Consider the following 25,759-nt stretch of genomic DNA (forward strand, 5'->3'; position numbering starts at 1 on the left):
TGCGGAAACAGATGTAAAAGACGCCGAGGCTTCATCAAAATGGTTGACCATGTTAGTAACCCACGACAAGAAGCGGAATGTCTGAATCCCCGACCACAAAGACTTACGCAATACCAAGAATGATAAATGTCGCTGTGGCCACACTGACGCTGAGAAAGACGATGTGGGAGTCTAACAGCTCGCTTAGGGGTCTGGTAGAATCGAGGTCGAAGGGTTCATGACTAGGCGAACCGTCCACAGGCTTGATAAAAGGCAGAGAGGACTGGGCAGTCGTCTCATGAAGAAATCGTTGGGTCGGGATATACATCTTGATCGAAACGACGACAGACATGAGAGAGATGGTTAAAGGTCATAAATGTTCGATTTAAGCTGGTTGAGGTTTGGGACGAATAATAGAATTTATTCCCGATGAGGGAGACACAAACGTATTTCACCTTGGGACATCCGCACAGCCGTCGTGGTGAAGGAGAATGAATGACCTCTCCCTGTCGTTTCGGATAAGCCACGGAGGGTGTCAATGAGCATGTAGATTGCGCAAGAGATTCGGAGCCACGGCTTGAACGTGACCTATTCGTGGATAAAATCCTGCTGACTCGGATGTGGGAGATGCGACCTGATCTAAAACTTGAACACGAGGCGTATTGGCCCTTTAGAGGCTTGGGGTTCAAGAGCAGGGCATGTGACAGAGAAGGAACAACGAGACATTGGCGAGGACCGGTTCTTGGGTTGCCCATCGAACGTGCCAGAACGGAGTAGGCGACATCCTATCGTCGAGCGTAGATGCCAATAGATAAGTGGTGTGATATGATATGATGGCTCCGAGCTGCCAATTAGGCACCTTGCATGGTCAGATGCCACTGTGAGTTGGTCGAAGCTTCGAGATGGACCTTCAAGTTGAGTCTTTGAACGATTGGCAATCCTTGGGGAAAGAACCGTCCAAGTCTGACACCGTTGACAGCCAGGGTGGTCACGATTTTATGTGAAGCTTTATAGTATAGTTGCATATCAGATCAGTCTGACACGTTAGTTCTAGAAGCCTTTTCCCCGCCTCGAACTACGTAACTTACCTAGGTACGATAGATACCTAACCTTAGGTAGTTGCACTGGTCGTGCCGTTTACCTTCCCGAAGCTGCGAAGCAGCACCGGGCGGGAGGGCCTTCGGGCAGTTATCCCGGCTCAGCCTGCCAAATTTAGACCCCGTCCAACTAAAATGCCAGGTGCTACTGGGAGGCTCGAGACATAAAGTACAAGGCTCCGCACTCTGAATGTCGGCGCCGCAGCACTTCTCCAAGGTTTGTCACCTAGCATTTCTTCAACGTATTAATAATAATATTATTTTTCACAAAGATCTTCTATTCTTGTTGCCTGTTTAGGAATTTTAAGTGCTAGTAGATGCAGGTGTATATCTCAATTTAGTATCATAAGTACCAAATCACTCATAAAGAGGCGTCGGTGCTAGGCATTACGTCAATATTGAGCCAATCCCTATGCCTTGACACAGACCAGTCGTTGCAGCCCCGTCGCTCTAATCTCATAAGGCATCCATCGCATGACCTGGGACTGTTGTAAAGGGGAAATTCCCTTCGTGTACACTGAGAGGGCGCCCACTCCCATTGAACCGGATTATCGATCAAAACAAAGATTTTCCCAAGCTTGAGGACGTTCACCACAGGCAAATCAACCCCTCATTTCGTGTGATCCAGGTGAGAGACTATGATGTTTCTGGGCTTCATTGTAAGCGATCTGTTGGCGAAGTCTCTCCTCTTGGTCATCAATCTGCTCGAGTTGCCTTAGTCGTTCTCTGCGTTCTTGCAGCCTTGCTTGCTCACCGCGAAGTCTTTCACTCTCGAGGTCGATGGCCGGCACTACTCCATAAGACATGTTCGGGTACGTTTGTGGCTTAGCAGAGGGTAGTGGACTCCGTGTAAGTGCTATCTCGGTGTTCTTGGAGACCCCTTGTTCGTCTCGATTACGCTTCTGCCGCCGACGAAATAGGCAGAAGGCAAAGAATCCGAGGATGATGCTGAGAACACCGAGTGATACGCCAACGCCAATTCCAATCTTGGCAGCCATAGATAAACAGATTCACCAGATGGCGCGGATGTGGGTATTGGCATGGATGTGTTTGTGGACGTCGCTGAGGAGCTGGAGGACGCTGTACCATAACCACCAGCGAGTAATACACCTTGACTTAAGGGGTGTGTTTCGAAAACAGATAAATCCGACGCCTGCCATCGAACCTGTATTCCAAACGCAGCGGAAGAAGTTGTAGTATAGGTGGTAGTCTCAGTAGAGGCAGTGGCTGTATAGGTGATTGTGGCTATAGAAAGGGGGATACCTTCATAGGTGAGTGTCTCAGTACTGGGAGTGAATGTATAGGTGTATGTCTCTGTAGAGAATACAGTACTCGATAGCGGGGACGAACACCAGGATGGATAATCGTCGTCGCACAAATACTGACTATGCCTTGTGTTAGCACTCACTCTGACTTCCCAAGCTGCTCGGGGCGTACCTAGGACAACACATGATGGCTGTTTCTGATGCCAGTAGTGGTGGGCCATAACTTTCCCCTGCACCAGGCCTGTCGCAAGCACCGGTGTAGCCACTAGGACAAATAGCTGGCGAGAAATACCTAATGTAATGGCCCTTTGTACTTGAGAACCAATACTCGTCAAAATTGGGGACCATGCAGGAGGTAGTATAATATCTGGAAATTCCTATAGCACAGTATCCACCGGGAGGCGTAAACACAGTTGTTATGGCTCCCACTGAGGCCCAACTATGAGGCTCGGTTGTGATTAGAGAGGTCGGCATTATAACAGCTGATGAGGGCACTCAACATTGGACTCTTAAGTACAAAGTCTGTGTCTGAGACCACCCAATGGTTACGAGGCTGGAAAGTTTTGTTCGTACAGACGTGAGAACCTCGACCAAAAGGAAAGGGGTCCATCTCGTATTTACTTACAACAATAGCTCCTGGCTTGCTCGGGTGGAAGTTCGCCGGTTTCCTGGACCTGTATCGCTCCGTGTCACGTAATGCTGGCATATATGATGGTTCAATTGGCCGGGCCTATGCAGTCAAAGCTCCCGCACGAGGCTGTTTTTGCAAGCGAGTGAAAGCAGCCTGAACTTTGGGCTATCGATTAGATTCACCATCATGTGCTGGGTCTATGCCTGCCTGGCATATGATTACCTTTGCTATATTTCTATACCGCTGCGTGAACCTGCCGAAGCCTCGACTTCAGATTCCCTCGCCAGCATCTGAGTTATTCTACTGAAGAGGGTACAAGAGCTGGAACAGAAGTTCCTTTAGCTTCTGGATGGTTCGTCCTCTTAACTTAACACAACCCAGAATTTTCTCAAAATCTTGATGCACTCGATACCGTATCCACATCTCATGAACAACTTTCTCGGGCCAGTCAAGCCTTTTCGCAGCGGCTTTTAAGGCCAAAGGGTTAGAGTCCATTTCGATTTTAATAGCTGCTTGTTTCAACTTTGGTAGGTCGCAATCTGTGATACTTCCAACGTGAGCCATTGCCGCCATGAAATACTTGTCTTTCAATGGGGACGGACAGTCGTTCTCGGTCAGTTCCGAGTACTGTCGCATACCAGATGCTCTCATCATGGCTCGCGATACTCCTTTAGGAGAGAAAATAGAGATGCCTATGTTTTACGTTACATCAGTCTCGAAAGTTAGATAGCTATCATGGAAATTCGAAAACAGGGCGATGGATGACCGGGGAATACATACAATCGATAACCACATCTTCAGGTCCTCCATTATCTTCTGCCACCAAGCCACCTAAGTATTCGCCCCGCGAGGCGGTCAAAACAAATTCGGGTCGGTCAGTGAATAGTCGCATCAGGCGAAGGTGAAGCCATAGCCTTCGAGGGTGCAAATTGCACACCAGCTTGAGACGTTCTCGCCGCATATTCTTTTGTGTTTCTTCGCTCTGTGTCCGAACTGCATGGTTCGTCCATATCCAAAGACGACTAATTAACAGAGCCTGCGCTTCGTCACCAAGCCAGCTTCCGACAAAGCCATCGAAACCTAGTAACGTAAGCTCATGGCTTCTACAACAATATATCTTCTTACCGAGTTTCTTGTACCTGGCGCTGAATCCAGGTGGAAGAGGTGGGACTACTACAATGGACTGGGGCGTGCTTAGTGTGAATTTGGCCGTGCAATCACTCCCCAGACTCCTTGCAATTCGCTCTAGCATACCCAGATATGCCTGACGTTCGTACTCAGGCGCCCCATCCATCTTCTTAATTCCGCAGTAGTCAACACGCAAGATCTCGGGTCCTTCCTCCCGTGGCTTCTCTATAGCTATTTTGAAGCCCGGCTTTTCGGCTCCAAGGTACGACTCGAGAGCTCTTCGAAGTGCCGATGATGATTTGTAAAGAATCATGTCTGTCAGGACTGCCTCCTCAATTAAGATGGAGTTGATTCGTTGTACGAAAGTGCTGGGTAAATGGAAAAACTTGAAGGTGAATATATCCTCTGGATTGAATTTGTGTGATGAGGAAGAAGTACCGTCAGAGCAAAATCGTAGCGTCGGGTAGCTTGTAGTTGCTCTGTGGACTGGTAGATCTTCCAGCCACGAGTGAGCCTTTGCAGGGTCTTCATAGACTGAAGTCAATGACAGAATGGCAGTACGTTACATTCTAGTGATGACACCTGCCAAATTGGAAGGGAGGTTTGGAATGCCGCCGAGAAATCCGTTTCTCATCACGATCACTAGTCTGTGGTTGATGGGAGCGAAGGTATGCCAATCAGTCCAGCCTCGATGGCTACACGGTCCTTCAAAGACCCCGTACGCATTTTGAGTCAACATAAACTCTTCATCAACACTTTCAGGAGTGCAAAAGCAAAGATGTGATGTAGTCATATTCTTCCAGAACCACCTGGCGTCGGCGGGGTATGCATGATTCGTGAGCCACTCGTACCAGCATTCATGTTCTTGGCCAAGATCTACATCGATAAACGCACGCATGGTCTCAAGCCAGACGTGGTTGGGTGTCTTGATTCCTTTTTCGTGCATGTAGGCTACTAGCTCAGCTCGATCATTCGAATTATAATCATCCTTTTCGCCTTCAAATCGCTCGTGGAAGTTACGGTTGCGATAGCCCATTATAAAGATAAATTTCCGGAGAAGGTCTTTTTGGGGTCGCGCAATTAGTGTGGCTGGCTTGCCGTTGACGAAATCGTTCTCAACAGCATCAATAATCGTGGAGACACGTTGCTCCAGCTTTGACAATGCGATCTCAATCTCCGCGTCGTACATATCGGGAAGGCCGAACATCTTATTGCAAGAGCTTCGACGGAGTCGTCCTTTTGTAAAGCCGTCCTTGAAGTCGAGGACATTCACCCCTGCTCGTCTCTTCGCCTTCCCAAGAGCCTTGTCAAACTGCTGTTTGTCGACATAATCCTCGTAGTTAGGCTTCGTATAGTCGGAGTATTTGCGTAGAATGAATTGAGGCACATAGTGCTGATATTGAGACATCTATGCCTATTATGTGGTTGTGTGCGGTACAACCTGTCTCGAAGGGCCGGAGATGAAGGAATAATTGCAAGAGATGAGGACCAAGTTAGCATTCTCAAAGGTAAGACAGCTGAGACTACTTAGCCACAATCGACGCGCCCGATCATTCTTAACATTTGGCCAGGAGGCGTTGCAAGAGCCAATGACCTTCACTTCGACTCTTGATAAAAAGAATGAGTCAGTGATCCATCGGCTAGTTAGCCACTTAAAAAGCCGCTTGGTATGTCCTGCACGTTATCGATGTAGCTGGTAAAGAAAGAGAGAAAACTTATCTGCTTCTGATTGGCAGCTATCAGAATTGACGCCCAACCTAATTTTGGACCATGCCACAGGGTCTGTGCTAGGAGGTTTTTGGAGTGTTTGTAAAAGTGGCATCATGCCGAAAGCGTCTGTGTGAACCTTCAGTGAAATATCTGTAATGAGCTATATTATAGATCTCTTCATCTTGTGATGTCGAGGGATTAGAGGCCATTCATAGACAGAATAAGGAAGCTCCTATATCTTATTCGCACAAGCTTCACAGCTGGCTCCCAGCTGTAAAGGATTGGTGCAAACCCGAATGTGCTACGATAAGTTTCACAGTGGTCTTTACATTGAGCATTGCCATGTTGGATTATCCTGGATAATTGGAGGGTATTTGAGATCAAACTATATACATAAGAGGTCAAGCGCACCCGCTTAGTCCTTAGTTTCAGTGTGAGAGAGTTGGAATTTGTCTGTGAAGGGGAGGGCAGTTTCGAGAACCACTGTACTCATCAATCACACCAACAAGCTTCAATTTCAAGAATATGCTCGCCGTGTCTCGAAGAAACAGTGACTCGCCTGTGCTCAAAAGAAAACTCACAAGAATGGATGTACTGTACGACTATTATGGGCTTTCTGAGAGCTGAGGTCGAGAAACGTATGAGACCTACCAAGCTAATAGGAGTTGCAATGTATTTGAACAACACAGCAGGATATATGCTGTCCCAGTATAGTCTTGACCTAACTAATTTCCTCTCCTACTTGTCCCTACTCTCTATGAGAGAAATCATTCAATCGCCGCTAAGTCAAGCTTCGAACTTGGTTCCATGTCATACCTCATCAAGCCCTCTCCTAGTTGAAAGACCGAATTCTGAGAGATGCCTCAGCCAGTCTCACAGACTCGAGCTCCTGCCCTCTCAGTACACTGACCAGGACATTTTCTCCATTCTGGCCCACGGCGTGCACAAGCACATTCTCACCATATCCACAATCTGTCTCATCTGGCCCTGCCTCCTCGTACTGTGCGAATGATTCTTTCGTCAAGCCATTTTCCGGGTTTAACAGCACCTGCGTCGCAAATTTCCTGGCGTCTTCGTATTTCAGAAACGAACCTTCGACGTTCGTCTCCCTTGATTCTCCACTGTCGTCTTCACTGTACATGACGCTCGTCTGTACGACATGGTAGAGCGGTCTGTGGATCTTGTGGTCTTCGTCGTCCCGGAAAGCGTGCACATTTGGTGTGGTGGCGATGCCGACCCGGAATATAGTGCCGTCTTTGGCTTTGGCGTAGACAGCAAGGCCTGCTCTTCGCTTGATCCCGTGTGCGACGAATTGTTCTTGCTGTGTGTCGTACTCGACGAACCACTCCTTTTGATATCCAGCTTCAAAGAGTGTTTTGTGAGCGGCGGCTTTGGCGGCGCCTAGATTGGTGTAGGTTCCGCCAATGCGAACTTTTTCCACCTGGTCGTTGACATCCTCAAGCTGTGACAGGTGAGAGGTCGTGTAGATGACGTGGTAGAGGTTCTCAATGCGTGGTGATCCGTTCTCTGCCATAATGTCTGTGTGTGAATATGTCGCTTCGATTGATGTATCGGTCTGCGTGAGGTTTTGCTGTAGTGTTTGATATTAGCTGAGCTTACCCGTGACTTTACCTTGAGCGACAATGCTCGCTTTTGAAGACCCTGAAAGCATCGGAACGTCTTGTTGAATTCTCCACTACAAAGTTCCTTTCATCCTCATCGCTGCTCCGAAGCAGGCGTGAACCATGCACTGCCGCACAAACTGTGATGATCATGTGGTCTGATGATGAGCAAAGCCTGGTCTACTCATTCTCGAGCCACCACTCGTGTTGGGCCACGGCACAGGGTGTGCAATCAGTTTAAACTGGTAGGGCTATGCATGTGTCAGCCCATGCATATTGGTGATTGCAGGGTCTAAAGAGCCTCAGAAGTGGAAGTTTTGCACAAATGCCTCATTGGATGGATGTTGGCAGTTGAAATAAGCGGAGAACTGGCCAAAGCTCTGGTAAAGAGCGCAAAGACGAGGGAAAAGTGTTCATGAAATGACTGCAACATTTTGAGCAACCGCGGTGCTTGTTAGGGGAGGGTCGGAGCAGATCGGGAGCGTCAGACGAGCTTTTCCAACACAACCGGTTTCTACCGATGAGCGTAATCCTGAATCAAATGACCAGCCACTTCGAGCATTTCCCGTCATGATACACCACCGGTGAGGCTATTACGAACAATGGGTCCTTGATGCCTGCCGATGGTCTGATGTCTGCATGAGAATCCACACACTACTAGTCCCTGCATTCCCCGGATTTTGCTAGATTTTCCAGGTTCTCGAGGCGAGGGCGCCACATACGTGTTGGGAGCCTACAGGAAAGGTCTCTCTAATTCACGAGTGAATCATTGAAGTCACAGCCCTGGCTACTGACGCGAACTTCTGTCGATGATCTAGTAACGGGATAACGTCGAATTCATAAACTTTGGAATGGGGACTTATGGCATTTTCCGTGATGTAGTGCCTGACATATGGTAGAAATGTCAAGGGTTCAAGATGTGTTAATAGCTGGCCTTTATTCTGGCCTTCCTCAGCATAGTAAATAAAAAACGTCATCCGGGCTATGTTGATCCGTATCGAAGATCCAACAATGGTTGAAACTCTGTAGTTATTTCTAACTCGATGCCTACTCCAAGAAAAGGCTTTCGTCTCATAGATACTGCCTCAACGAGATACAAGATAAGTCATCCACTCAACCTTTCCAAAATCCGGCCGATATCAATGTATCGACGGTATGATCCTTGCATGAGTCATTTTCATGATTCCTCCAAAATTTAAACGCCAAGTATGCGGTCTTCAATGCTCATAACCTGCAGTCAGGGAGTCATTTGGCTTCCGTTTTCTCAGCTGCTGCCTTTTCCATGGCGATTATATGCTCCTCCACCTCATCAAGATGCTTTCTCTGCGCCACAAGCTTCTCTCTTAATTTCTTGATACTGCACGAAAGACATAAGTCAGCCACTGGATTGGTTGAGAAGGGTCGCTCGGTAGACTTTCGAGACTTACTTTTCGAGCTCGTGTTGCTTGACATATAGATCTTCAATGACATGTTCGCGCCGACTGAATGTGTCGCTGTAAGATTGTTAGATCCGGATGCTATCAACTTCCTCATTGAACAGCTACTCGTGGAATGACTTACGCTGCAGCTATGCCACCCGACCGTACTCCACCAGTGTCACCCTCTCGTAATGTTGGACGAGTACTCGAGAATGATTGGCAAAAGGCTGGTGTTTTGATACTGCTTCTGCAAGCTGTATGAATTCTTGTTCGAATCATTTGAATGGGTTTGTAGGTTGAGAGTTATTGAGATGATTCTCAGTTGTTGTCTTTCGTTAAATTCTGGTTATTTGCTATTGTATTTCTTTGCTGATTTGGTAGTAAGAGTAGCCTACGTAGTATTGACACGCCTGGATTTGTATTTATACAAGAGGGGAGACCTGTAGTTGTTTATTGCTCGGTCGCACGGCTGGCACATTATTGGACAGTGGCATGACGCCTGAGGAGGCTTAGCTGGGTCGTAGCGAGATTACTGCACATTGCTTAGAACGTGACCGTTACGTGTGCACATACTGGATTCTGCACTATGACCGAACCCGGATGATCATCTTTGGAGAAGGAAACCAGATCAAGGCGTGGTTGAGAAGATTCGAGTCTTATCCAGGGGCTGCAGCCTTCCCACTTGGTTTATCGAACCTTATTCCGTTAGTTAAGGCAGGGGGGGCTGACTTGTCCATTGTGAGCTAGCTTGGGGTCCAAGCGCACATACGAGTACTTTTTCTCCGATTTTCAGTATCACCCCACCTTTGCATTTGATCTAAAGCTCTCAACGGTGCTCTCCGTTGTGATTCTGTAGGTAGAATAGCCTCTCAGACGCAGATGGCATGATGGATATTCTTGGCATGTTACTCGTGATCAACCGAGGAAGATTTTCGATGGTGCCCGCGACGACGAGAACGAAAACTCCCGGACCTTGGCCTCGGTCAAGAGGGCGTGACTATCCAAATATTGCACTTCCCTCGCCTATGGACGCAGGAGGTAAGAATGTAGATATAAGACGGGTATCCTCATCGGCACAAGAACGGTGAGTAAACAAACAGTCATCAACAATACACAACAAAAACACAGGACCAACACATACATCTCCAATTTCCCAAGACGAGCGCGATCATGTCATTCCTCTTCTATCCAGAAATTGAACCATACCCAACGACCTTTGTGTCGCATACATATCCGGAAAAAGGACACCATCTCCACCATATCCCCCTTCCCTATATGGCGCACAAGGTGCACCGAACATTTCACGACCGGGATCTAGACGTTCATCAACCCAAAGCCGATGTCCGAGAAACCTTGAAAAACTTCTACCTCGAGGTCGAATTACCCGGAGTCCGAGACAAATCAGAACTTCACTTGCGTTGGACTTCTATGAGGACGCTGCTGATCACGAGCAAAACTGCCAGACCAGAGATCCCAGAAGAAGAACTCGCGGATGTACCTGTGGTCAACCCGGCGAGGACTCCAGGTGCCGATGTCAAATCCGAAGTACCGGAAGCCAACCACAACGAGGAACCCAAAGTGTCGACAGACGTGTCACGAAAATCCTCAAGCAGCAACGGAAGTACCACCAAGACGACCAAGAAAGAGCCGCATTTGACCGTCCACGAACGCTTGGTAGGAGAAGTGCTTCGCGCATTTAACTTCCCGGTTGATGTTGATCGTGATAATACCCATGCCAAACTGGATGCAGGTCTTCTCAGAGTTATTATTCCAAAGGTTGAACACGAGCAAGTTGAACATGTTCATGTGCCAGTCCACCATGATGAGTCACCGGTCCAAGTTGCCACTTGAACACTTAGGAAGTGGCCACTCTTGGAGTGGTGGGGGGCTTGGGGCGAATGAGTGGGACTTGGGGTCGGCGTGGGAGGACATATCCTTAAATGGACAGTGATACCTTGATGTCAGAATAATGAGGATAATAGCTCTAGGTGTTCATGGGTGGGACCCGACCATACTGCGAGATTTCCCAGGGTCTACTTACAGGCAGTGTGGAATTGACCGGATGTTTGTGCAGTTCATAGTTACGCACAGTATTAATCACCAAATTGAAATTCAACATCGATGTCCCAAAGTCAAGCTCAAAATATCCTTGGAAATGCGTTTTCAATATTACTGATTATACATGTGCAATGTCCATCACCAAGGAGCATCCAGATGATGCAAGTATATATCCTTTTCAAACGAGAGCATTCCAATATGTAGACACTGCGCGGGTAAGATTTCTAATCGACAAAAATCGGCTGCGGCTACAGTGGAAATGCTCCGAATAAATGGGATCAATAATTCATTACTAATGGGTAGAACTGAGGGCCTGGCTCCTCTTATATGTACAGCGGATCGAAGTCAATCGGAAACCCCTATGTCGGGAGCCTGAAATGCAACAAAATTCCACCGCTAATCGTGATTCATAAAAGTCATGCATGTCATTTCAGTCGTAGAACGCGTCCGTCCACAAGCAGTCTTCTAGCATGTCTTCCTCTTCGTCCGCAGAAGGCTGATCCTTCTCCACCCAGACATGTTGGGCGGTCCCGTCGTCCTCTGGCCACCAGCCCATACTCAGATGGGTTTCTGACGAATGTCGTCGGTGACCGTGGTGTTCTTTGTGATCACTGGGAGTCGAGACCTCAATGAAACTGGGCCTCCGCTCCACGACCTTGGCTGGAGTCTTGGGTACAGTGTCGGCTTTGATACATGACTTGATTGGAGTCTGTATTACCTTTTCGAGGTTGGCGGCCTTTGTCTGCTCGAAGCCGCGTGTTGGAGGTGTCGTGCCGGTGTTGAAGTGTGCGGCTAAGCGCCGCTTGGGGATGGTGACTGGGGTTGGTTTGGCGTCTTCGGGTTCAAGTGGTAGGAAACCCGATGCGAATACCGATTCCTTGAAGAGAAGCTCGGTAATGTCACCGTCGTTATAGATAGAGACAAAAGCATTGTCCTTGAGGCCGGATGCCACTGACTCCACATCCTTGTGCTGGGATTGAGTGGACTAAAGGAATCCATTGTCAGTTGAAAAGCCTCGGTATTTGGTATGGTGCCTTCCGCTTACTGGTGCTGTTTGGGACATCATTTTGATATTGATGTTTCGGTTGTTGAATTGTAAGTTGTCGTTGTTACTGATTGTTGGTTGCAAGACTGCTTGGAGTTTGAAATTTGAACTTCCGATACCCAAGTCTTTTTGCAATCTTTATGTAGGACAACACAGTGGTCAAGTGTTGTGCCCGAATATCAAATATTCGACTTGCCTCTGACCAATAGGCAAAATCGAGCATGGTCCAGCCGGTTGCTTATCGTCAGCCACCGCCATGGTCATTGCATTGGTAGAGAGCAATAAGAACCAGAAAATTGCACTATGTCATGAGTGGTATGACCTTGAGATGCTCGCAGCCAAGGATTGATGACATTGTCACAGCCTGCCTGGCTCCGAGGTGTTGGGGGTTGGGTGACCATCCGAAATACGGTTACTACTGGCCCCTGTACGTGCATTTTTTCCGGCGAACCCCTACGGCGAGCCTGACGAGGTATTTTCTGCTACAGACTGAACGAGTTTCCGAGTGGATCAAGTCACGTATTGTAAGACATCATACGATTTCCGCCGACCTCCACTTTCGCATCCTTCCCTTCATGCTGATTCTTTGTCCTCATACTAAGTAATGGCGCGCCAGATATCGGGAATCGACACACGATTGCGGGTCTTTCTCTACCCCAGACTTCAGTCAATATTCTCCTCTTCTTTGGATGGGCTTTGACTTCTCCGTGGCTTGTTCGTGCTCGAACTTGGAAGCTAAACTTGCCGGACAACTCCTTAGTCCTCAACCATCATACGATGCGGGACGATGCTCCACCACCTGTGAAGCTGTGGCATCCTATCAGGAGCTCTGTCGATGATCTCGTGCTGGCATGGACAAACCACTTCCCACTGTCGATGTTGATCATACGTGAGCATATTGCACAACTCATTATGCCTGTTCAGAATTCTGGATCGGTAGGTGGGCTAGGGCAAGGTTGTAGCCTCATTCAGCGTCCTGAGTTCAGCTTACTTGAGCCAAGTCGACATCTGCCAGAGCGATACTTTTACATAAAAATCGGATATATGGGGAAGTATCGTGATTGCACCTGTCGTTTGTTTAGTGACCTTCATTTTCATGTCCCTTGCATGTCCGATCCAATCGCTAGGATTGTGAGGTAATGTAAACTACATATACTTCTGGGGCTCCCCAGCTCAGGTAATAGTGTCTTGTGTTCTCCAGCATAACAAGCAGGACACGCACTCTAGTGACCGAGCACAGCCTCACCATACATCATACATCAGAAATAAAACTCGACAATGGCAGAAATTCCAATCACAATCATCACACCGGGTCTTCATACTCATCAGGCCAAAGACGTGCCCGAGTACCCCTTTCACAGCTCCTCCTCCGAGAACCCAATGCCGATAACACTGATTCGTCCCAGCATGATCTCACATTCCACCCAAACCGATATCGAAGATTTCGAATCACCAAACTTCGGTCGGAGACAATCACCAAGTCATTCACGATCCACATCTCAAACTCGCAAACCCGCACACCATCAGAGCTGGGCAGAGCAGATTCGAACACGCTTGGCGAGCCCTCACTCTAATCAGCACGCTCCTCTGGCAACAGACGCGGCTGGTCATCCGCTATTGGCACCACCGGGTCTAGATATTCCCAGACGACCAGCCACGCCAAGAGCGGATCTTTACAAGGGCCAACAGGAAGCCAATTTTGGCATGACCTTCGAGGGCGGCCAAAATGTGCATATGCGCAGGGCCAAGCCTACTCCGTGTGTGTTCAATCACGAGGACCAAAAACATCGCATGATGATGGATTGGTTGGAGAAGAGAGGACTATGATGAGCATCAACAAGAATAAAATTGGCATGCCGCTTGGTTCGACAAAGATTGAAATTATAAAAGACGAAGAAAGCCGATTAGCAGGCGTCCAGGGTCGTCGTTCAAGGACCTGTCTCCGGCATTGAGACAAATAAGAAGGACTGACAAGTTCAGCAGCAGCATCATGCGTTTCTGATATTCGGGGGCCCACCATCACCAACCTCCGAAGAGAAGCAAGCCGATGCATGCACTACACCTCGGCAGGGAGGAGGTGTAGTATGGCACAGCAGTTAGCCTATTATGGCTCCGGGGTGGCACTGACCTACAAGTCGTCATGGCGAGTGACCTCGTATTCAAATGCGTAGCGTCGCTTCAAAATTGCAAAGGTCCTTCAGTTCCGACAAAATCATTGGCGCCCATAATCGAGATTACCAGCAGGGAGGGCTAAGGCGTTGCACCGTCAGGTACCTATTTCGGTCATCCGGCGAACTAGAATGATGTACTCTATTTGTATCAGTTTGTAGAATAGTGATATTGTTTCCAAGTTTTTCGAGTCTGCTCGTCCCGAGTGTCTGCTTCTACTGCTCCTTCAATATTCGACGTAATGCAGTCTAGCCATATCCCCTTCGAAGCATTCCGAGGGCCAGACTTGTGAAAATCTTGAACCTGGAAGACCCCCATCCTGAGAGCTCTAGGGTCAACCACAGTTCACAATGACCACACATCAAAGCCCATTTAGAACCGACCCGATCGTTGATCCAATTCCAGCCCCTCGCTGAATGAGGTCTTTCACCTCCCAAGTAAGCATCCCGAACAGTGCGACAGGTAGCAGGCCATCTAGAAGATGGCAACACCATTAACGGGACTCGCCACCCCACCAGGAACATAATTCGGGACACTCGCGACGAAGAAACTCCAGCGGCCCTGCCTCTTACACTCTTGGCTCAACTTCTCCAAATCCAGCAACTCCCCGATATTGCAGCCCCAGCCGGCCAGCAAAACCTCATGCATACTCCAGTCGTAGGGGGTGGGCCAGCGCTCGAAACTGGGGTGGTCGCTGGCGACGGCGCTGAAGTGGTCCCAGATCCACTTGAGGACCTCGTCGGACTGCTCGACGCCGCCGAGGCCCGGGGGCGCCATGTTGGTCAGACGCTCGAGTTCCGCGGGCTCGGACTCGAGCATAGCGTAGTACGACTTGAAGAAGCCGGAGCGCACGATGAGGATGTCGCCGAAGCGCGGGGTCGTGCCGTTCTGCCACTCGAGCGTCTTGAGAATCCACTCGAACTTGATGGGCGACGTGTTGAAGCTGGAGAACTCGCCGCCCACGATCTCCTTCCCGGGACCCTCGTCCACCCACCGTCGGAAATCCACCAGGATGCCGCGGCCCATGACGCCGCCGTGCTCGACCGACTTGTGGATGCCCAGCACGTTCGGGTTCTTGGCCCCCTTTTCGCTCGTCCCCGCGATGTCCTCGACCGTGGTGTCGTTGTAGAAGCGCTGCGCCTTCTGGTATCCGAAGTGGCGGAGCCCGTCCCACTGCGTCGAGCTCTGCGTGTTGAACGCCCACGTGTCGTCGTGCACGATCCGCGGTTTCTTCTGGTACACGTCCTTCTTAAACACTTGGCGCCCGAACAGCGGTTTCGGCCCTTGGAAGTCCAGTGGCGCGTCAAGTGGGATCCGCACGCCGGATTTGATCTCGCTGGCGGCCGCGGCCGCGATGATGTCTGGAGTCTGCCGATTGAGAAACCCTAGTTCGTCGTCTGTGCCGTGTGCGCCCCATGCGTTCAGGCGTGTCGCGGAGTGCGATTTGTCCAAGGGGAGGGCGTTGAAGGGAACGGGTGGGCCGGAGTCGGACATTGTTGCTTTTTTGGTGTGTTTTGTGTGCTCTTTTGGGGGAAGAAAATGGGAAAGACGAAGGGTGGTTTGGAAAGTGGAAAGGAAGATACCAGCGTTGGTCGATGTAAACTCTGAGTCTCGGACGATTTGCCAAAGACCGAGGGTCAAGGAACAAGGACTAGTTAAGCAGGAGTAGAACGCGAGACGACAAATGTTGTTCGCTGACCTACCTAGGTACAGAGAAGATCCAGGTTGTTATTTACCTTTTTTGGGAGTCGTTCATTGAGAATTGGAGAAGGGCGTTCTACAGACTACGATCGGTGGCAGTAAAGTGCTGTAGCTCGGCTCAATGATGTATCGAAATGAGGGGTGAGGGCGGATATGAAAGATGAAGAGGGGGGGTATCAAGACCGGAGTCTATCCCGGACAAGGCCGATCATCGCACTGGGATGCCGTTTACGATGGGATCGAATACAGTCACGAGAGGATGAGACAGGTGAGCAGTTGTGTAAGGAATGGCAGGTTTGTTCCAAGATGGACATTGTTATTATTCTGAAAAAGATCATCTCTGTTGGAAGATACAATAGGTATGATAAAAGGTACTCTCGCATTATTCGAAGCCCATCACATCGTCCACTTGTGTGATGATGAATGACCAACTGCTTTTCCGTTGATCGAAATAATGCCTTGCCTTCAACTTTCCCCAGCCCAGTCACTGAGTATTCAACGCCCCGTTTAGACACGAAAAAAAATTCACTTAGTTTACAAGAGTATATTCCCAAGTAATAGCAGTCCCGGCCTTTGCCCATAAAGACTTTTTCTCCTTCAAGCGTGTCCATTAATACCGTTGGTCATGGGAGTATCGGCCAGCCCAGCAATGACGCTGAATTGACCACCTGCTCCAGCCCAAACCAACTTCTTGTCTCTGACGGCTGTGTTGTCGATCATGGTGGCAAGTTCAACATCATCATCAGTGCCGAGTCCGGTTTGGAAAGTGGTGCTGAATCCCCAGGCGTACGCCTTTCCATTCTTATCGACAGCCACACAATGATCAGAACCAGCTGCAACCTGTATGGCATGAATATCGGGGATTTGAGTTGGAACAGTAAGAATTCGTGGATTTCCAGCCGAGTCACGAACAACCTCGTCTTGTGGTAGATCAGAGACCTTGAGCCCGAGCTGGTAGCCGTCGAGTCGTCCCCAAACCAGTAGTTCTCCCTTGTCGGTGCAAGCCACGGTGTGGTGAGCTCCGCCTTGAATGCAAGTCACATTGCCCTTGCCCTCCAATCCTTCGATGATCATGGGAGCATGGACATCAGCACCTTTGCTGGCGCCTGTTTCATCAAATTCTTTGGGAATGCCAGTTTGACCAAAGTTGTTGAGGCCCCATGAGAAAACATCACCATTCTCACGCATAGCAAAAGAGTTGTAAGCACCAGCACCAAGACCGATGATTTTCTTTGGCAAACCAACCGGCATGGGTACAAGACTGTTGGTTGCACGCCTTTCCAAAATTCTACGTCCAAGTTGATTCTGTTGACCTGAGCCCCATCCATAGACAACTCCATTGCTCTGAAGAGCGAGGACATGGTTGGCACCAGCAGCAAGCTTGATGACCTTCTTGAGACCTTTGACGAGTTTGGGACGTAGTTGGATCAAGGTAGTGTTGTCGAATCCGAAGATGCCTTCATTGGAACGGAAAGTGCCCCAACCATAGACATCACCCTCGGCAGTAAGAACAAACGTAGCACTGTCCGTGGTGACGACCTGAGTGAATTTGAGATCGGTGGGCAATCCGGTGAAATCGGCTTCTGCTGGGGTGGACTCTTTGGGGTTGATGGCAGTTTCTGAGCCGCTGTCCGAATCGCTGTCACTAGCATCGTCGGCAAGGTCTCGAAGACCGCCATCCCAAGCAGTATCACGTCCAAGAGCACCTTGATCATTGACACCCCAGGTCAGAATTTTGTTGTCATGAGTGAGAGCCGCAGTATGCATTCCACCGACTGAGAGAGCGACGACACCGGCAGTCTCGGGGCTGAGATTTGGATTGTAGCGAGGTCTTTTGACTTCAGTCTGTCCCTTTGCACTTCCCAGACCCAACTCGCCTGATGAACCTTCTCCGAAAACATAGACATTCAATTTTTCAGTGGGAGCATGGTTGATCTCGACCTTGGCCTTGGCTTTGGTCTTTGTGGCAGTTTTTGTTACAGCAGCTGGTTTAGTGGTCTTTGGAGCCGTGGATTTTGTTGGTGCTTCAGTCGCAGCTGGCTTGGTTGTCTTGGTGGCAGCAGCTTTGGCTTTGGTGGTCGCGTTCGCCGGCGCAGGCGCAGGTTCGGGCTCAGAGACGGGAGTTGTGGTTCTCGACTTGACTCGCTTGACACCATTGGTCTTCGGCTCGTCCTCGAGATCATCTTCGGCCTTTCGCTTTGTGGACTTTGCAGTAGGACGCGCAGCCGACTTTGTGGCAGGCTTGGGCTTTTCGATCTCGGGTTCGGACTCGAGCTCTGGGCCGTCGTCAATGACCTCTTCCTCTAGCTCTTTCGCCTTGGAGGGTGCCTTCTTCACGGCTTTGGCAGGTTTTGCATTTGACTTCTTTGTTGCAGGGGCAGCAGCCTTACGGGTGCGTGCAGAAGACATTGTGGAGGTGTGATTGAGTGATTGAGAAAGAATGACGCGACTGCGTGATGGGGGGATTTGTAGGAAGATGATGCGGAGAAAGGAAGAACAAGGGTGCTGTGTGTTGTGGTGTGAGGATATACAGGGAGGAGGAGGAAGAGGGAGAAAGAAGGGCGATTATTAAGTTCACAGAGTCCTAAAGGAATTCACTGTGACTGTCTGAATTGAACAATGGCTATTGAGAGTGAATAGCAACAGAGTGGTTGAGACGTGTGAATGGGAGGGTGAGGGCGAGGGTGAATGGACAGCACAAAGGTGCGCAGGCGTCAGGGCTGTGAATACCGAAAAAAGTTGATGCGTGAATGACGCGTGATTCCAATTGGTTTATCTCGACGATTCATCACGCTACCATTTATTCAAGGCTTGTCAGACCCCAATATTATCATTCACTAGGTGCTGTTGATGCGAAGAACAAAGGAAAACATCAAGGCGCGTTTTGTCAGACCAAATAACCGCATTCTTAATTGACGAAACTCGAAAGAACTTTGAGTGATCTCAGGCTGAAATTGATATTGGTTCTCATTCATTGATATCATGATGCTCTGTTGGCATTGCTCATCAAGCATAGTGGCATGCCGTCACGTAGACACCACCAGTTGCAAGTCCTCGACTCGTCTCGTGCCTTGCGTTGGTCCTCTTCCAGTGACTATTCAAACAACCGGCTTCAATTCTCGATTGCCCTTCGCTCTTGGATTGGGAGCATTCTCGTTTTCCTGAATGTAGAATCGACGAAGTAACATGATGGCGTCCTTCCTGAATATTCCTCCGTAGCTTGGATAACCTTCCTCGAGACCTTTGTCGGAATGAACAGCCAACACACTCCCATTGCCACCAAAACGGTCGTTTCCACATCCATAGTAAACGCAGCGAATTCCATATTGTCTCAATGCAGAAGCACACATGATGCAGGGCTCGACAGTGACATAGAGATCCGTTTCCTTGAGTCGAGTGATGGGGAATTTGGAGAGAAACTGAGCAATGGCCAGAAACTCAGCGTGGCGAGTGCCGTTGAGAGATCGGTTGGTGTCGTTCATTCCTCGAGCCACAACTTCACCATCAAGGACAAGAACACATGCCACTGGCGTTTCTCCTCCAGCAAGTGCTTCTTCTGCAACTTCAATAGCCTGACGCATGAAGCCTTGATGGCGCTCGAGATCCTTGAGAACTTCTGGATCAAGTTTGTCCTTGTCATTGGTAGGAACGGCAGAACCTGTAGTAGCCATGTCGTCTGAATCTGATACGTCGGCGAAATCAAGGAAATCGTTGAGATGCCGTGGAGTGATGGTGTTGGTGATGGTGGTGGTGGATGGAGAGAAGAGAGAGCCTCCAGGAGATGAGTCCTGGAGGAAGTCCATCTTGACTACATTGTCCCCCTTCACTTTCCACCTTTGTGAAAACGAACAAGACAGTCAAGGAAGGAACGACACATTGCATTCCTTTAAGGCAGGCACGACTAGGCTCTCGTTTGACTTACCATCTTTGGCCTGCTCAATTTGCTGGTCACGTGCACAGCCCTATCACGAATCTGATATCGACAACTTCAACCACGGCATTTCGCCAGACTCTCCCGCTCCAAATCCCACAGCCACTTGACACCCCTTCCTTCACACCACGCTCGGAGCTGGTGACCATGCTGCTCGCATCCGCCTTGCGAGGGCTCACCCTTCTCCTGGGCACCCTGAACATCGTCCATGCAGCCTTAGGAACCACAAACACAAACACAAATCTCCCCCGATCCATAACCCTCTCCTACTCAATCCTCGGAGCAGACACCAACATAAAACCCCTGGTCACAGTCTTCTACGACCCCAAATCCCGAAAACACTCCCTCTCCACATGGACACCGCCGACTCCTCCCACCCAAGAATCCAGCATCTCGGAACCAACATCCCCCGGCCTAGTCCGCATCCACCTCCCCAACGGCAGCACCACAGTAACCAGCCTCGCTGCCTTCTCAGAAGACCTCCACCAGAAGATCGACCTCTGGATCTCACCCGATGACGGCTCCGTCTTCTCCGCATCCGTCTCTTCCCTCTCACAACCGCCCCTCTCCGCCGAAGAAGACCGCTACCGCAAGAAAGTCGCCCGCGCAAAGGCCAAGGGCAAGCCGATCCCCGCACGCCCGCCGGTCCCCAACACCAAGAAAGCGCGCGAGGAGGCCGCGAGACAGCTGGGGCTGTACGAGCCTGTCAAGGTGAATATCTTCACCGCGGAGGAGGGTCCCGCGCCCATTTTGAATACCAGGGCGCCCCCAGTGGTGGATGCCGAGGGTAGAGAGGTTGTGCAGGAGGAACAGCAGGAAAAGAGTTTCTTCCAGAAGTACTGGTGGGTGTTCTTGGCTGTGGCCGTTTTGACCATGGGTGCCGGTGGTGATAAGTAGACGGACGTGGTTACTCGGACAGTGTATCATGATGATGGACGAGTTTTTCGAAACGCATTAGATTTCCAGAGCAGCGATTTAATTGATAAGCGTTGTCTACTTACGAACGATGTATATGATGTCTCCTGGACTTTGCACCTGCAATTCGCTGATGCTGACGCCGACGCCGACCCACAATCGAATGTCACTACATGAAGCTGGATCGGTATGCCACGACTGTATCGCTCGTGAACAATACATGATGAGATCAACCACGCCGGAAACAAGCCGTGTTCCTACTGCCATCTGCTTACCACGACTCAGCCCTCTGGAATTTCAATTCACTCTCGACGCGCTTCCCGGTCCCCCAGACACCCAGGTCCCAGACCTGGACGTCGCGGTCCGTCAGCACAACCAGTTCGTTCTCCATGGCCTTCTTCCGCCTCCGCCGCTTCGCTCTCGGCCTGGGCCGCTCGGTCGTCGAGCTGGCCGCTGATGCTGGGTGTTGCGTTGACGACGATGACGAGGCCGCTGCTGCGGTTGCAGTTGAGTGTGAAGGGCTCGCTGGCCTGTTGGTCGGTTCGGCTTTATCATTATTGTCATCATTGTCATCGTCGTGTTTATTGGCTAAATCTGAATCTGGATTTGACGTTGAGGTTGCATCGTCTTGTGCTGTATCGGCATCTCGCTCAGTTCCTTTTCTTTTCTCATCTCCACTGTCGTCGTTATGTGTTCCATCATCAGCTAAGAACGTTGCGTGGTCGTCGCCGCCGCCGCCATCCGTCTTGCGTCTGACCTTGATGTCGAGATCGATGATCTCGCTGTTCAATGCCATCGTGTATTCTGGCGGCCGCTTCACGAATCTGATCTGGTGTTTAAGCTCCGAGTCCGATATCTGTAGTCGCGACTCAGGCGTGAGTCCGCTAGACGAGCCTACTTCTGGAATGGTAGTGGCGTTGGTTGTTGATGATGTGGCGGGTATATTCTTTCTCGTCGTGGCTTTGGCATTTGTGGCGATGAAGGTTGAGGAGGTGTACTGTTGGCTTATGTTTCGGGCACCGATGGAGTGCGTGTCGCTCCCTTCAGACTCTGCCGAGTCGTTGCTGGAAGGTAACGGTGGAGGATCCGTGTTTGAGCTACCATCTTGTCCTGCTTCCACGAAATCTGCCTCAGCATCCGTCTCTTTGAGCTGTCTGTCACTGTCCTCCAGTGCTGCGGCTTCATCGCTGGCCTCTTCCTTCTTTACTCGGCCTTCATTCCCGGTCTCAGTCTCCATCTCACCCTCCTCCACTCCCTCTGCATCGCTTGAGGTCGAGTTCTCGCTCCAAATCATCTTTTTGACCACTGCACCGTGTCCCATCTTCAACACAATGGGCCGCAGTTCTACTACCCGCCTGCCCAGAAATCCATCATGCGTATTGGGGTAGAACTTCAAGAGCCGTGCTGAAGCTGTTGTGCTTTGTGAGCTCGCTCGTGACGTTGAAGCACTGCTCTTGGGACTACTTGGTGCAGCTGGCTGAGGAAACGCCGATGATGGTGGTTCGGGTACTGCTGGTGAAATCGGTTCGGGTGGTGGTAGCCCTTGAGTGGAAGTGGGAGGAGCGACTATGTTTTCAGAGTTGGATGTTGGCTGTACAGACTGAACGATGTGTACATTATCGCCTGCATCTGCGTCGTCGTTGGAGATGTTATTGTTGCTCAAGCCACTGCTGAAGGCGGAGTGGTCATTGAGAGGGGGGGCATGATCGCTGTTCGTGGATGCTGCTGGTGGGAGTGGACCAACTTGCACGCCCAACCCTTGGTTGCTGTTTGCGTCACCGTCATCCCCAGATTCGCTACCACTATCGCTGGTGGTGCCCCAGTCAGTTCCAGCCGCAGAAGAGCTTCCGTCGTTGCTATCAGCAGCATCGAGATCAAAGTCAAATGGTCGTTCACATAGTGCCACAGGGTCAAGTGCATAAACGAGCACACGGTCCCACTGTGAGATTGCAATCCGTTGGCCATTCGGCGAAACACTCACGGTGTCGAGTCCCGTCAGTGTCGTGCTCTGTGGTGTCCAGCCCCACAGCCTGGCAACAACCCTCAGCTCCGCAGTCACAAGACTTCGTTCGAAGAACTCCGTCTCTTCGTGAATCTCGAAGTTCTGCTCCAAACCTTGGGTGTATGTCGGCGCGCTAGCCAAGTGATCGATATCATCTTCGTCGTTAAGCGCCGTATTTGTGTTGGCATGGGGTGCTTCTACATCGACTGCTGGATCAATCCTCCGAGGTCGTGAACGGGGTGGGGGAGGTAAGGGTGGCAGATCATCCTTGGTTTCCACATGCATACATGCATCAAAGGGCTTCCGTCTGCGAATCTGAACAATCGTCAAAACTGGAGGGCCAGGAGTATCAAGACTGAGTTGTCCACGAGAAAAGACCATCGTATCTGGGATTTTGGCACTGCCGATGCAGAGATCGTTCGTCACGCAGTAATCGTCTCCGTTGCGCATGAACACGCTTTCATGCTTACTAAAGAAAGGCATTGATAGTTGAAACCTCATTCCCTGAACGGTCGTGGCGTTTGTGCTGCTGACCCCATGGCATAGTCTGTGATGTCGCATATCGAGAGACAGTGTCGTATTTGGTCTCGGTATCGGGTCTAGATTATATGGTACCATCTGCTGTCTCAGGACCCTGTTCGAGAGCAAAGTCATGTAAGGGACCGTTGATCCTGGCGCGTAGAGAGCTAGTCTTCGACCATCTTTGAAAAAAGCGGTCGCTCGTGGCTTGATATTGATATCAGTCAATCGAAGGTCACGGTCGTACTTAAATTCCATAAGATTCGTCCTTGTCCACAATTGCTTGCCACTTGAATCATCATGATCGTCGATTTGGTGGTCTTGGTCATTTGAGGGTATGTTTTTCACACCGGTGCTGTGGAGTGGGGCTATGTGATCAAATGGATATACAACGAATGTAGAATAGATGCCCTCGTTTCTCCGCGGTAGACGCTCAGTATTGTATAGCACGACCGAAACACGGCTTGTGGGTCGTAAGGCCCCTGGCTCATCCCACACGATTGCACACAAAACTCGGCTGTGGACAGCCAAGTGAACAGGGGCGAGAATCGTGTGTCGTAGGGATTGATGCGTGGGTATATGGAAGAAGATGGGTTGTTCGTTGGTATACTGATTTGTTTTAAAGCTTAGTAAATAATTCCTGGAGTTGGAGGTCGGTCTATGATGCATATGGTGCGCATCTTGGAGTATCATATGTAAAACAGTGAGGGTATGGGCTTTGAAAGATCAGCAGACCTTGAGCTTCAACCATGGTCTTGTGCCACTGGTGACCGCCACCATTTGGTTGCCTTTGAGCAAAGACATACCACTGTCGGCCAAAAAAAAGGTTTGAAACTTACCATATTGTAGTGCAGCAGGTGATATCTAACTGATCGCACAGCTTTCGGAAGTAGATTTTGGTGTCTACGAAACATTTGATTCGGGCTGAGAAAGATGGGCTCTTCAATGGGGGCTAAGACGTGTCTTGAAGACCCTTTGATGGTAGCTTCATGGTCTTCAACTTTGGTCGCGAGATCTTCTTCTGGTGGTGTCCACGCATAAAGCACTGAGATTGTGGCATGGTGTTGCACAACTTGAATGATTTTTGCCGTACCATCCGCATATGGTGAATCGATTGTCTCCCGGTAAGATCCGTGATGCGTGTACAGACTAAGAGATGTCAAATAAATATTAGTCGTCGGAGTGATGTATCAGGGATCCAACGCTTGAGCATGGTTCAATGATGGGGCTCAAAACTCTGGACCTCAGACAATGGCAGGTAGTTCTCATGGCGAGTGGATTCGGTCAATTACCACTTACCGAATGGAAGCATCGTCATTGACGACCATCGATAATGCGGGACAGCCATCCGTACCCACAGCAAGACTCGAAGCTCGAGAGAGAAGCGATATATCGTTGGGAAATGCAAAGCTTGAGCAGTCAGCAGTGAAGTTTGTTCCATAGAGATTATTGGCAGCACGTTGGCGCAAAATGAGGAATAAATCGGCGGTCGTGACACAATGGTCCCTGAGACCAAGTTTGAGACCAGGCAAATTCTGTAGATGATGGAGGAGGACTTCGCGTGATTCGGCTGCCACATCAAAGAGTTGTCGATTAACGAGAATGAGCTGCAGGAATGTTGGTGTGGTGGAGAAATGTAGGATTCGTTGTAGAATCTCTATGGGGAGGGTGGAAAAGTTTGGAGTGGTTGGCGAGGATGACCTGTCCACGTCCATGTCTGTTTCGGCGTGAAGATTCACATCGTTGAGGATCGTGACTGACTGTGTGGATATATTAGAGGTCATGGTAATGGTTGGCAAGTGCGCATCCGACCGGCAAGAATCCGATAAATGCCCTTGTCACTTAACTTGGTTGTACTTGGGTTTATGAGACCAGTTCCAACACGGTAAATAGCTGGACAAGGAGGGTAACATTCAAGGGACGAACTGCTCATTCACATAGTTCAGTTGCTTGTTGTAAGGGTTTCAAATAGAATAGTGTCCAGTGTTCTTGACCAAGGCTGGTTGGTGGGTGTGAGGTCAAAAAACAGTAAGGCCAGAACAATCTCTCTCTGACAGTAGGAAAAAGCTCTTGACATCCATCACAGCACTCAAGAGACGGCTTATCTTCTGGTGTGTGAAGGCAAGTCATCAGGTTGATCACCACGCCACATTCATCTGACGATGTGTACCATCAGTGTATGCCTGGCTGGCAAGATTGGAGGTGAAAATAGGCAGCTTTAGCCCGGCTTCCAGTGGTTGACGTCTGACCCAACCCTTGGCGGCGGGAGGGCTACAGACACTGGCACGCTGCCGCTGGATGTTTCAGCCTTGCATTATTCAAGTTGCCGACTTCCACTTCTTTTCAGACACATCCCTAACAAGTCGCAACTTCTATGAATTCAGACTCTACTGAGGCCTGGCAATCATTAAGATAAGATTGATGAGTTACTTCGACTGTTACGGCCTCTGACGTTATCCGATACCCGTCAGTTTCTGTATATAGTACATCTGGGAATACGTGTATATCCTCAATAAACACTCGCCTTTTGGCATGAATGTCAGTGGATCAATGTTCTCTTTGCAAATAA

The 25,759-nt window shown here is 49.7% G+C and overlaps 9 protein-coding genes across 9 annotated transcripts; 2 read left to right on the forward strand and 7 right to left on the reverse strand.

Annotated features, from left to right (window-relative positions):
- Positions 1–3,272: 3,272 nt before the first annotated feature.
- On the reverse strand, positions 3,273–5,508 carry LTR84_002573 (uncharacterized protein; the record flags this gene model as incomplete). Its single annotated transcript, XM_064846182.1, has 4 exons — positions 3,273–3,664; positions 3,753–4,052; positions 4,098–4,579; positions 4,667–5,508. 4 exons carry the CDS (start codon positions 5,506–5,508, stop codon positions 3,273–3,275), a joined length of 2,016 nt encoding a protein of 671 aa, XP_064706407.1.
- Positions 5,509–6,642: 1,134 nt separating this feature from the next.
- LTR84_002574 (uncharacterized protein) lies at positions 6,643–7,344 on the reverse strand (the record flags this gene model as incomplete). Its single annotated transcript, XM_064846183.1, has 1 exon — positions 6,643–7,344. The coding sequence occupies one exon, from the start codon at positions 7,342–7,344 to the stop codon at positions 6,643–6,645; it is 702 nt and encodes a 233-aa protein (XP_064706408.1).
- A 2,781-nt stretch (positions 7,345–10,125) lies between these two features.
- LTR84_002575 (uncharacterized protein) lies at positions 10,126–10,701 on the forward strand (the record flags this gene model as incomplete). Its single annotated transcript, XM_064846184.1, has 1 exon — positions 10,126–10,701. The coding sequence occupies one exon, from the start codon at positions 10,126–10,128 to the stop codon at positions 10,699–10,701; it is 576 nt and encodes a 191-aa protein (XP_064706409.1).
- Positions 10,702–11,338: 637 nt separating this feature from the next.
- LTR84_002576 (uncharacterized protein) lies at positions 11,339–11,971 on the reverse strand (the record flags this gene model as incomplete). Its single annotated transcript, XM_064846185.1, has 2 exons — positions 11,339–11,893; positions 11,954–11,971. The coding sequence occupies 2 exons, from the start codon at positions 11,969–11,971 to the stop codon at positions 11,339–11,341; spliced, it is 573 nt and encodes a 190-aa protein (XP_064706410.1).
- Positions 11,972–14,596: 2,625 nt separating this feature from the next.
- Positions 14,597–15,616, reverse strand: LTR84_002577 (uncharacterized protein; the record flags this gene model as incomplete). The annotated part of the gene is made up of 1 exon (XM_064846186.1): positions 14,597–15,616. The coding sequence occupies one exon, from the start codon at positions 15,614–15,616 to the stop codon at positions 14,597–14,599; it is 1,020 nt and encodes a 339-aa protein (XP_064706411.1).
- Positions 15,617–16,420: 804 nt separating this feature from the next.
- LTR84_002578 (uncharacterized protein) lies at positions 16,421–18,232 on the reverse strand (the record flags this gene model as incomplete). The annotated part of the gene is made up of 1 exon (XM_064846187.1): positions 16,421–18,232. The coding sequence occupies one exon, from the start codon at positions 18,230–18,232 to the stop codon at positions 16,421–16,423; it is 1,812 nt and encodes a 603-aa protein (XP_064706412.1).
- Positions 18,233–18,921: 689 nt separating this feature from the next.
- On the reverse strand, positions 18,922–19,626 carry LTR84_002579 (uncharacterized protein; the record flags this gene model as incomplete). Its single annotated transcript, XM_064846188.1, has 1 exon — positions 18,922–19,626. One exon carries the CDS (start codon positions 19,624–19,626, stop codon positions 18,922–18,924), a length of 705 nt encoding a protein of 234 aa, XP_064706413.1.
- Positions 19,627–19,901: 275 nt separating this feature from the next.
- Positions 19,902–20,651, forward strand: LTR84_002580 (uncharacterized protein; the record flags this gene model as incomplete). Its single annotated transcript, XM_064846189.1, has 1 exon — positions 19,902–20,651. The coding sequence occupies one exon, from the start codon at positions 19,902–19,904 to the stop codon at positions 20,649–20,651; it is 750 nt and encodes a 249-aa protein (XP_064706414.1).
- A 289-nt stretch (positions 20,652–20,940) lies between these two features.
- LTR84_002581 (uncharacterized protein) lies at positions 20,941–23,210 on the reverse strand (the record flags this gene model as incomplete). The annotated part of the gene is made up of 2 exons (XM_064846190.1): positions 20,941–23,140; positions 23,206–23,210. 2 exons carry the CDS (start codon positions 23,208–23,210, stop codon positions 20,941–20,943), a joined length of 2,205 nt encoding a protein of 734 aa, XP_064706415.1.
- Between the last annotated feature and the right edge of the window lie 2,549 nt (positions 23,211–25,759).

Source organism: Exophiala bonariae, assembly GCF_035927105.1.
Source record: "Exophiala bonariae strain CCFEE 5792 chromosome Unknown scaffold_13, whole genome shotgun sequence".
NCBI lineage: Eukaryota > Fungi > Ascomycota > Eurotiomycetes > Chaetothyriales > Herpotrichiellaceae > Exophiala > Exophiala bonariae.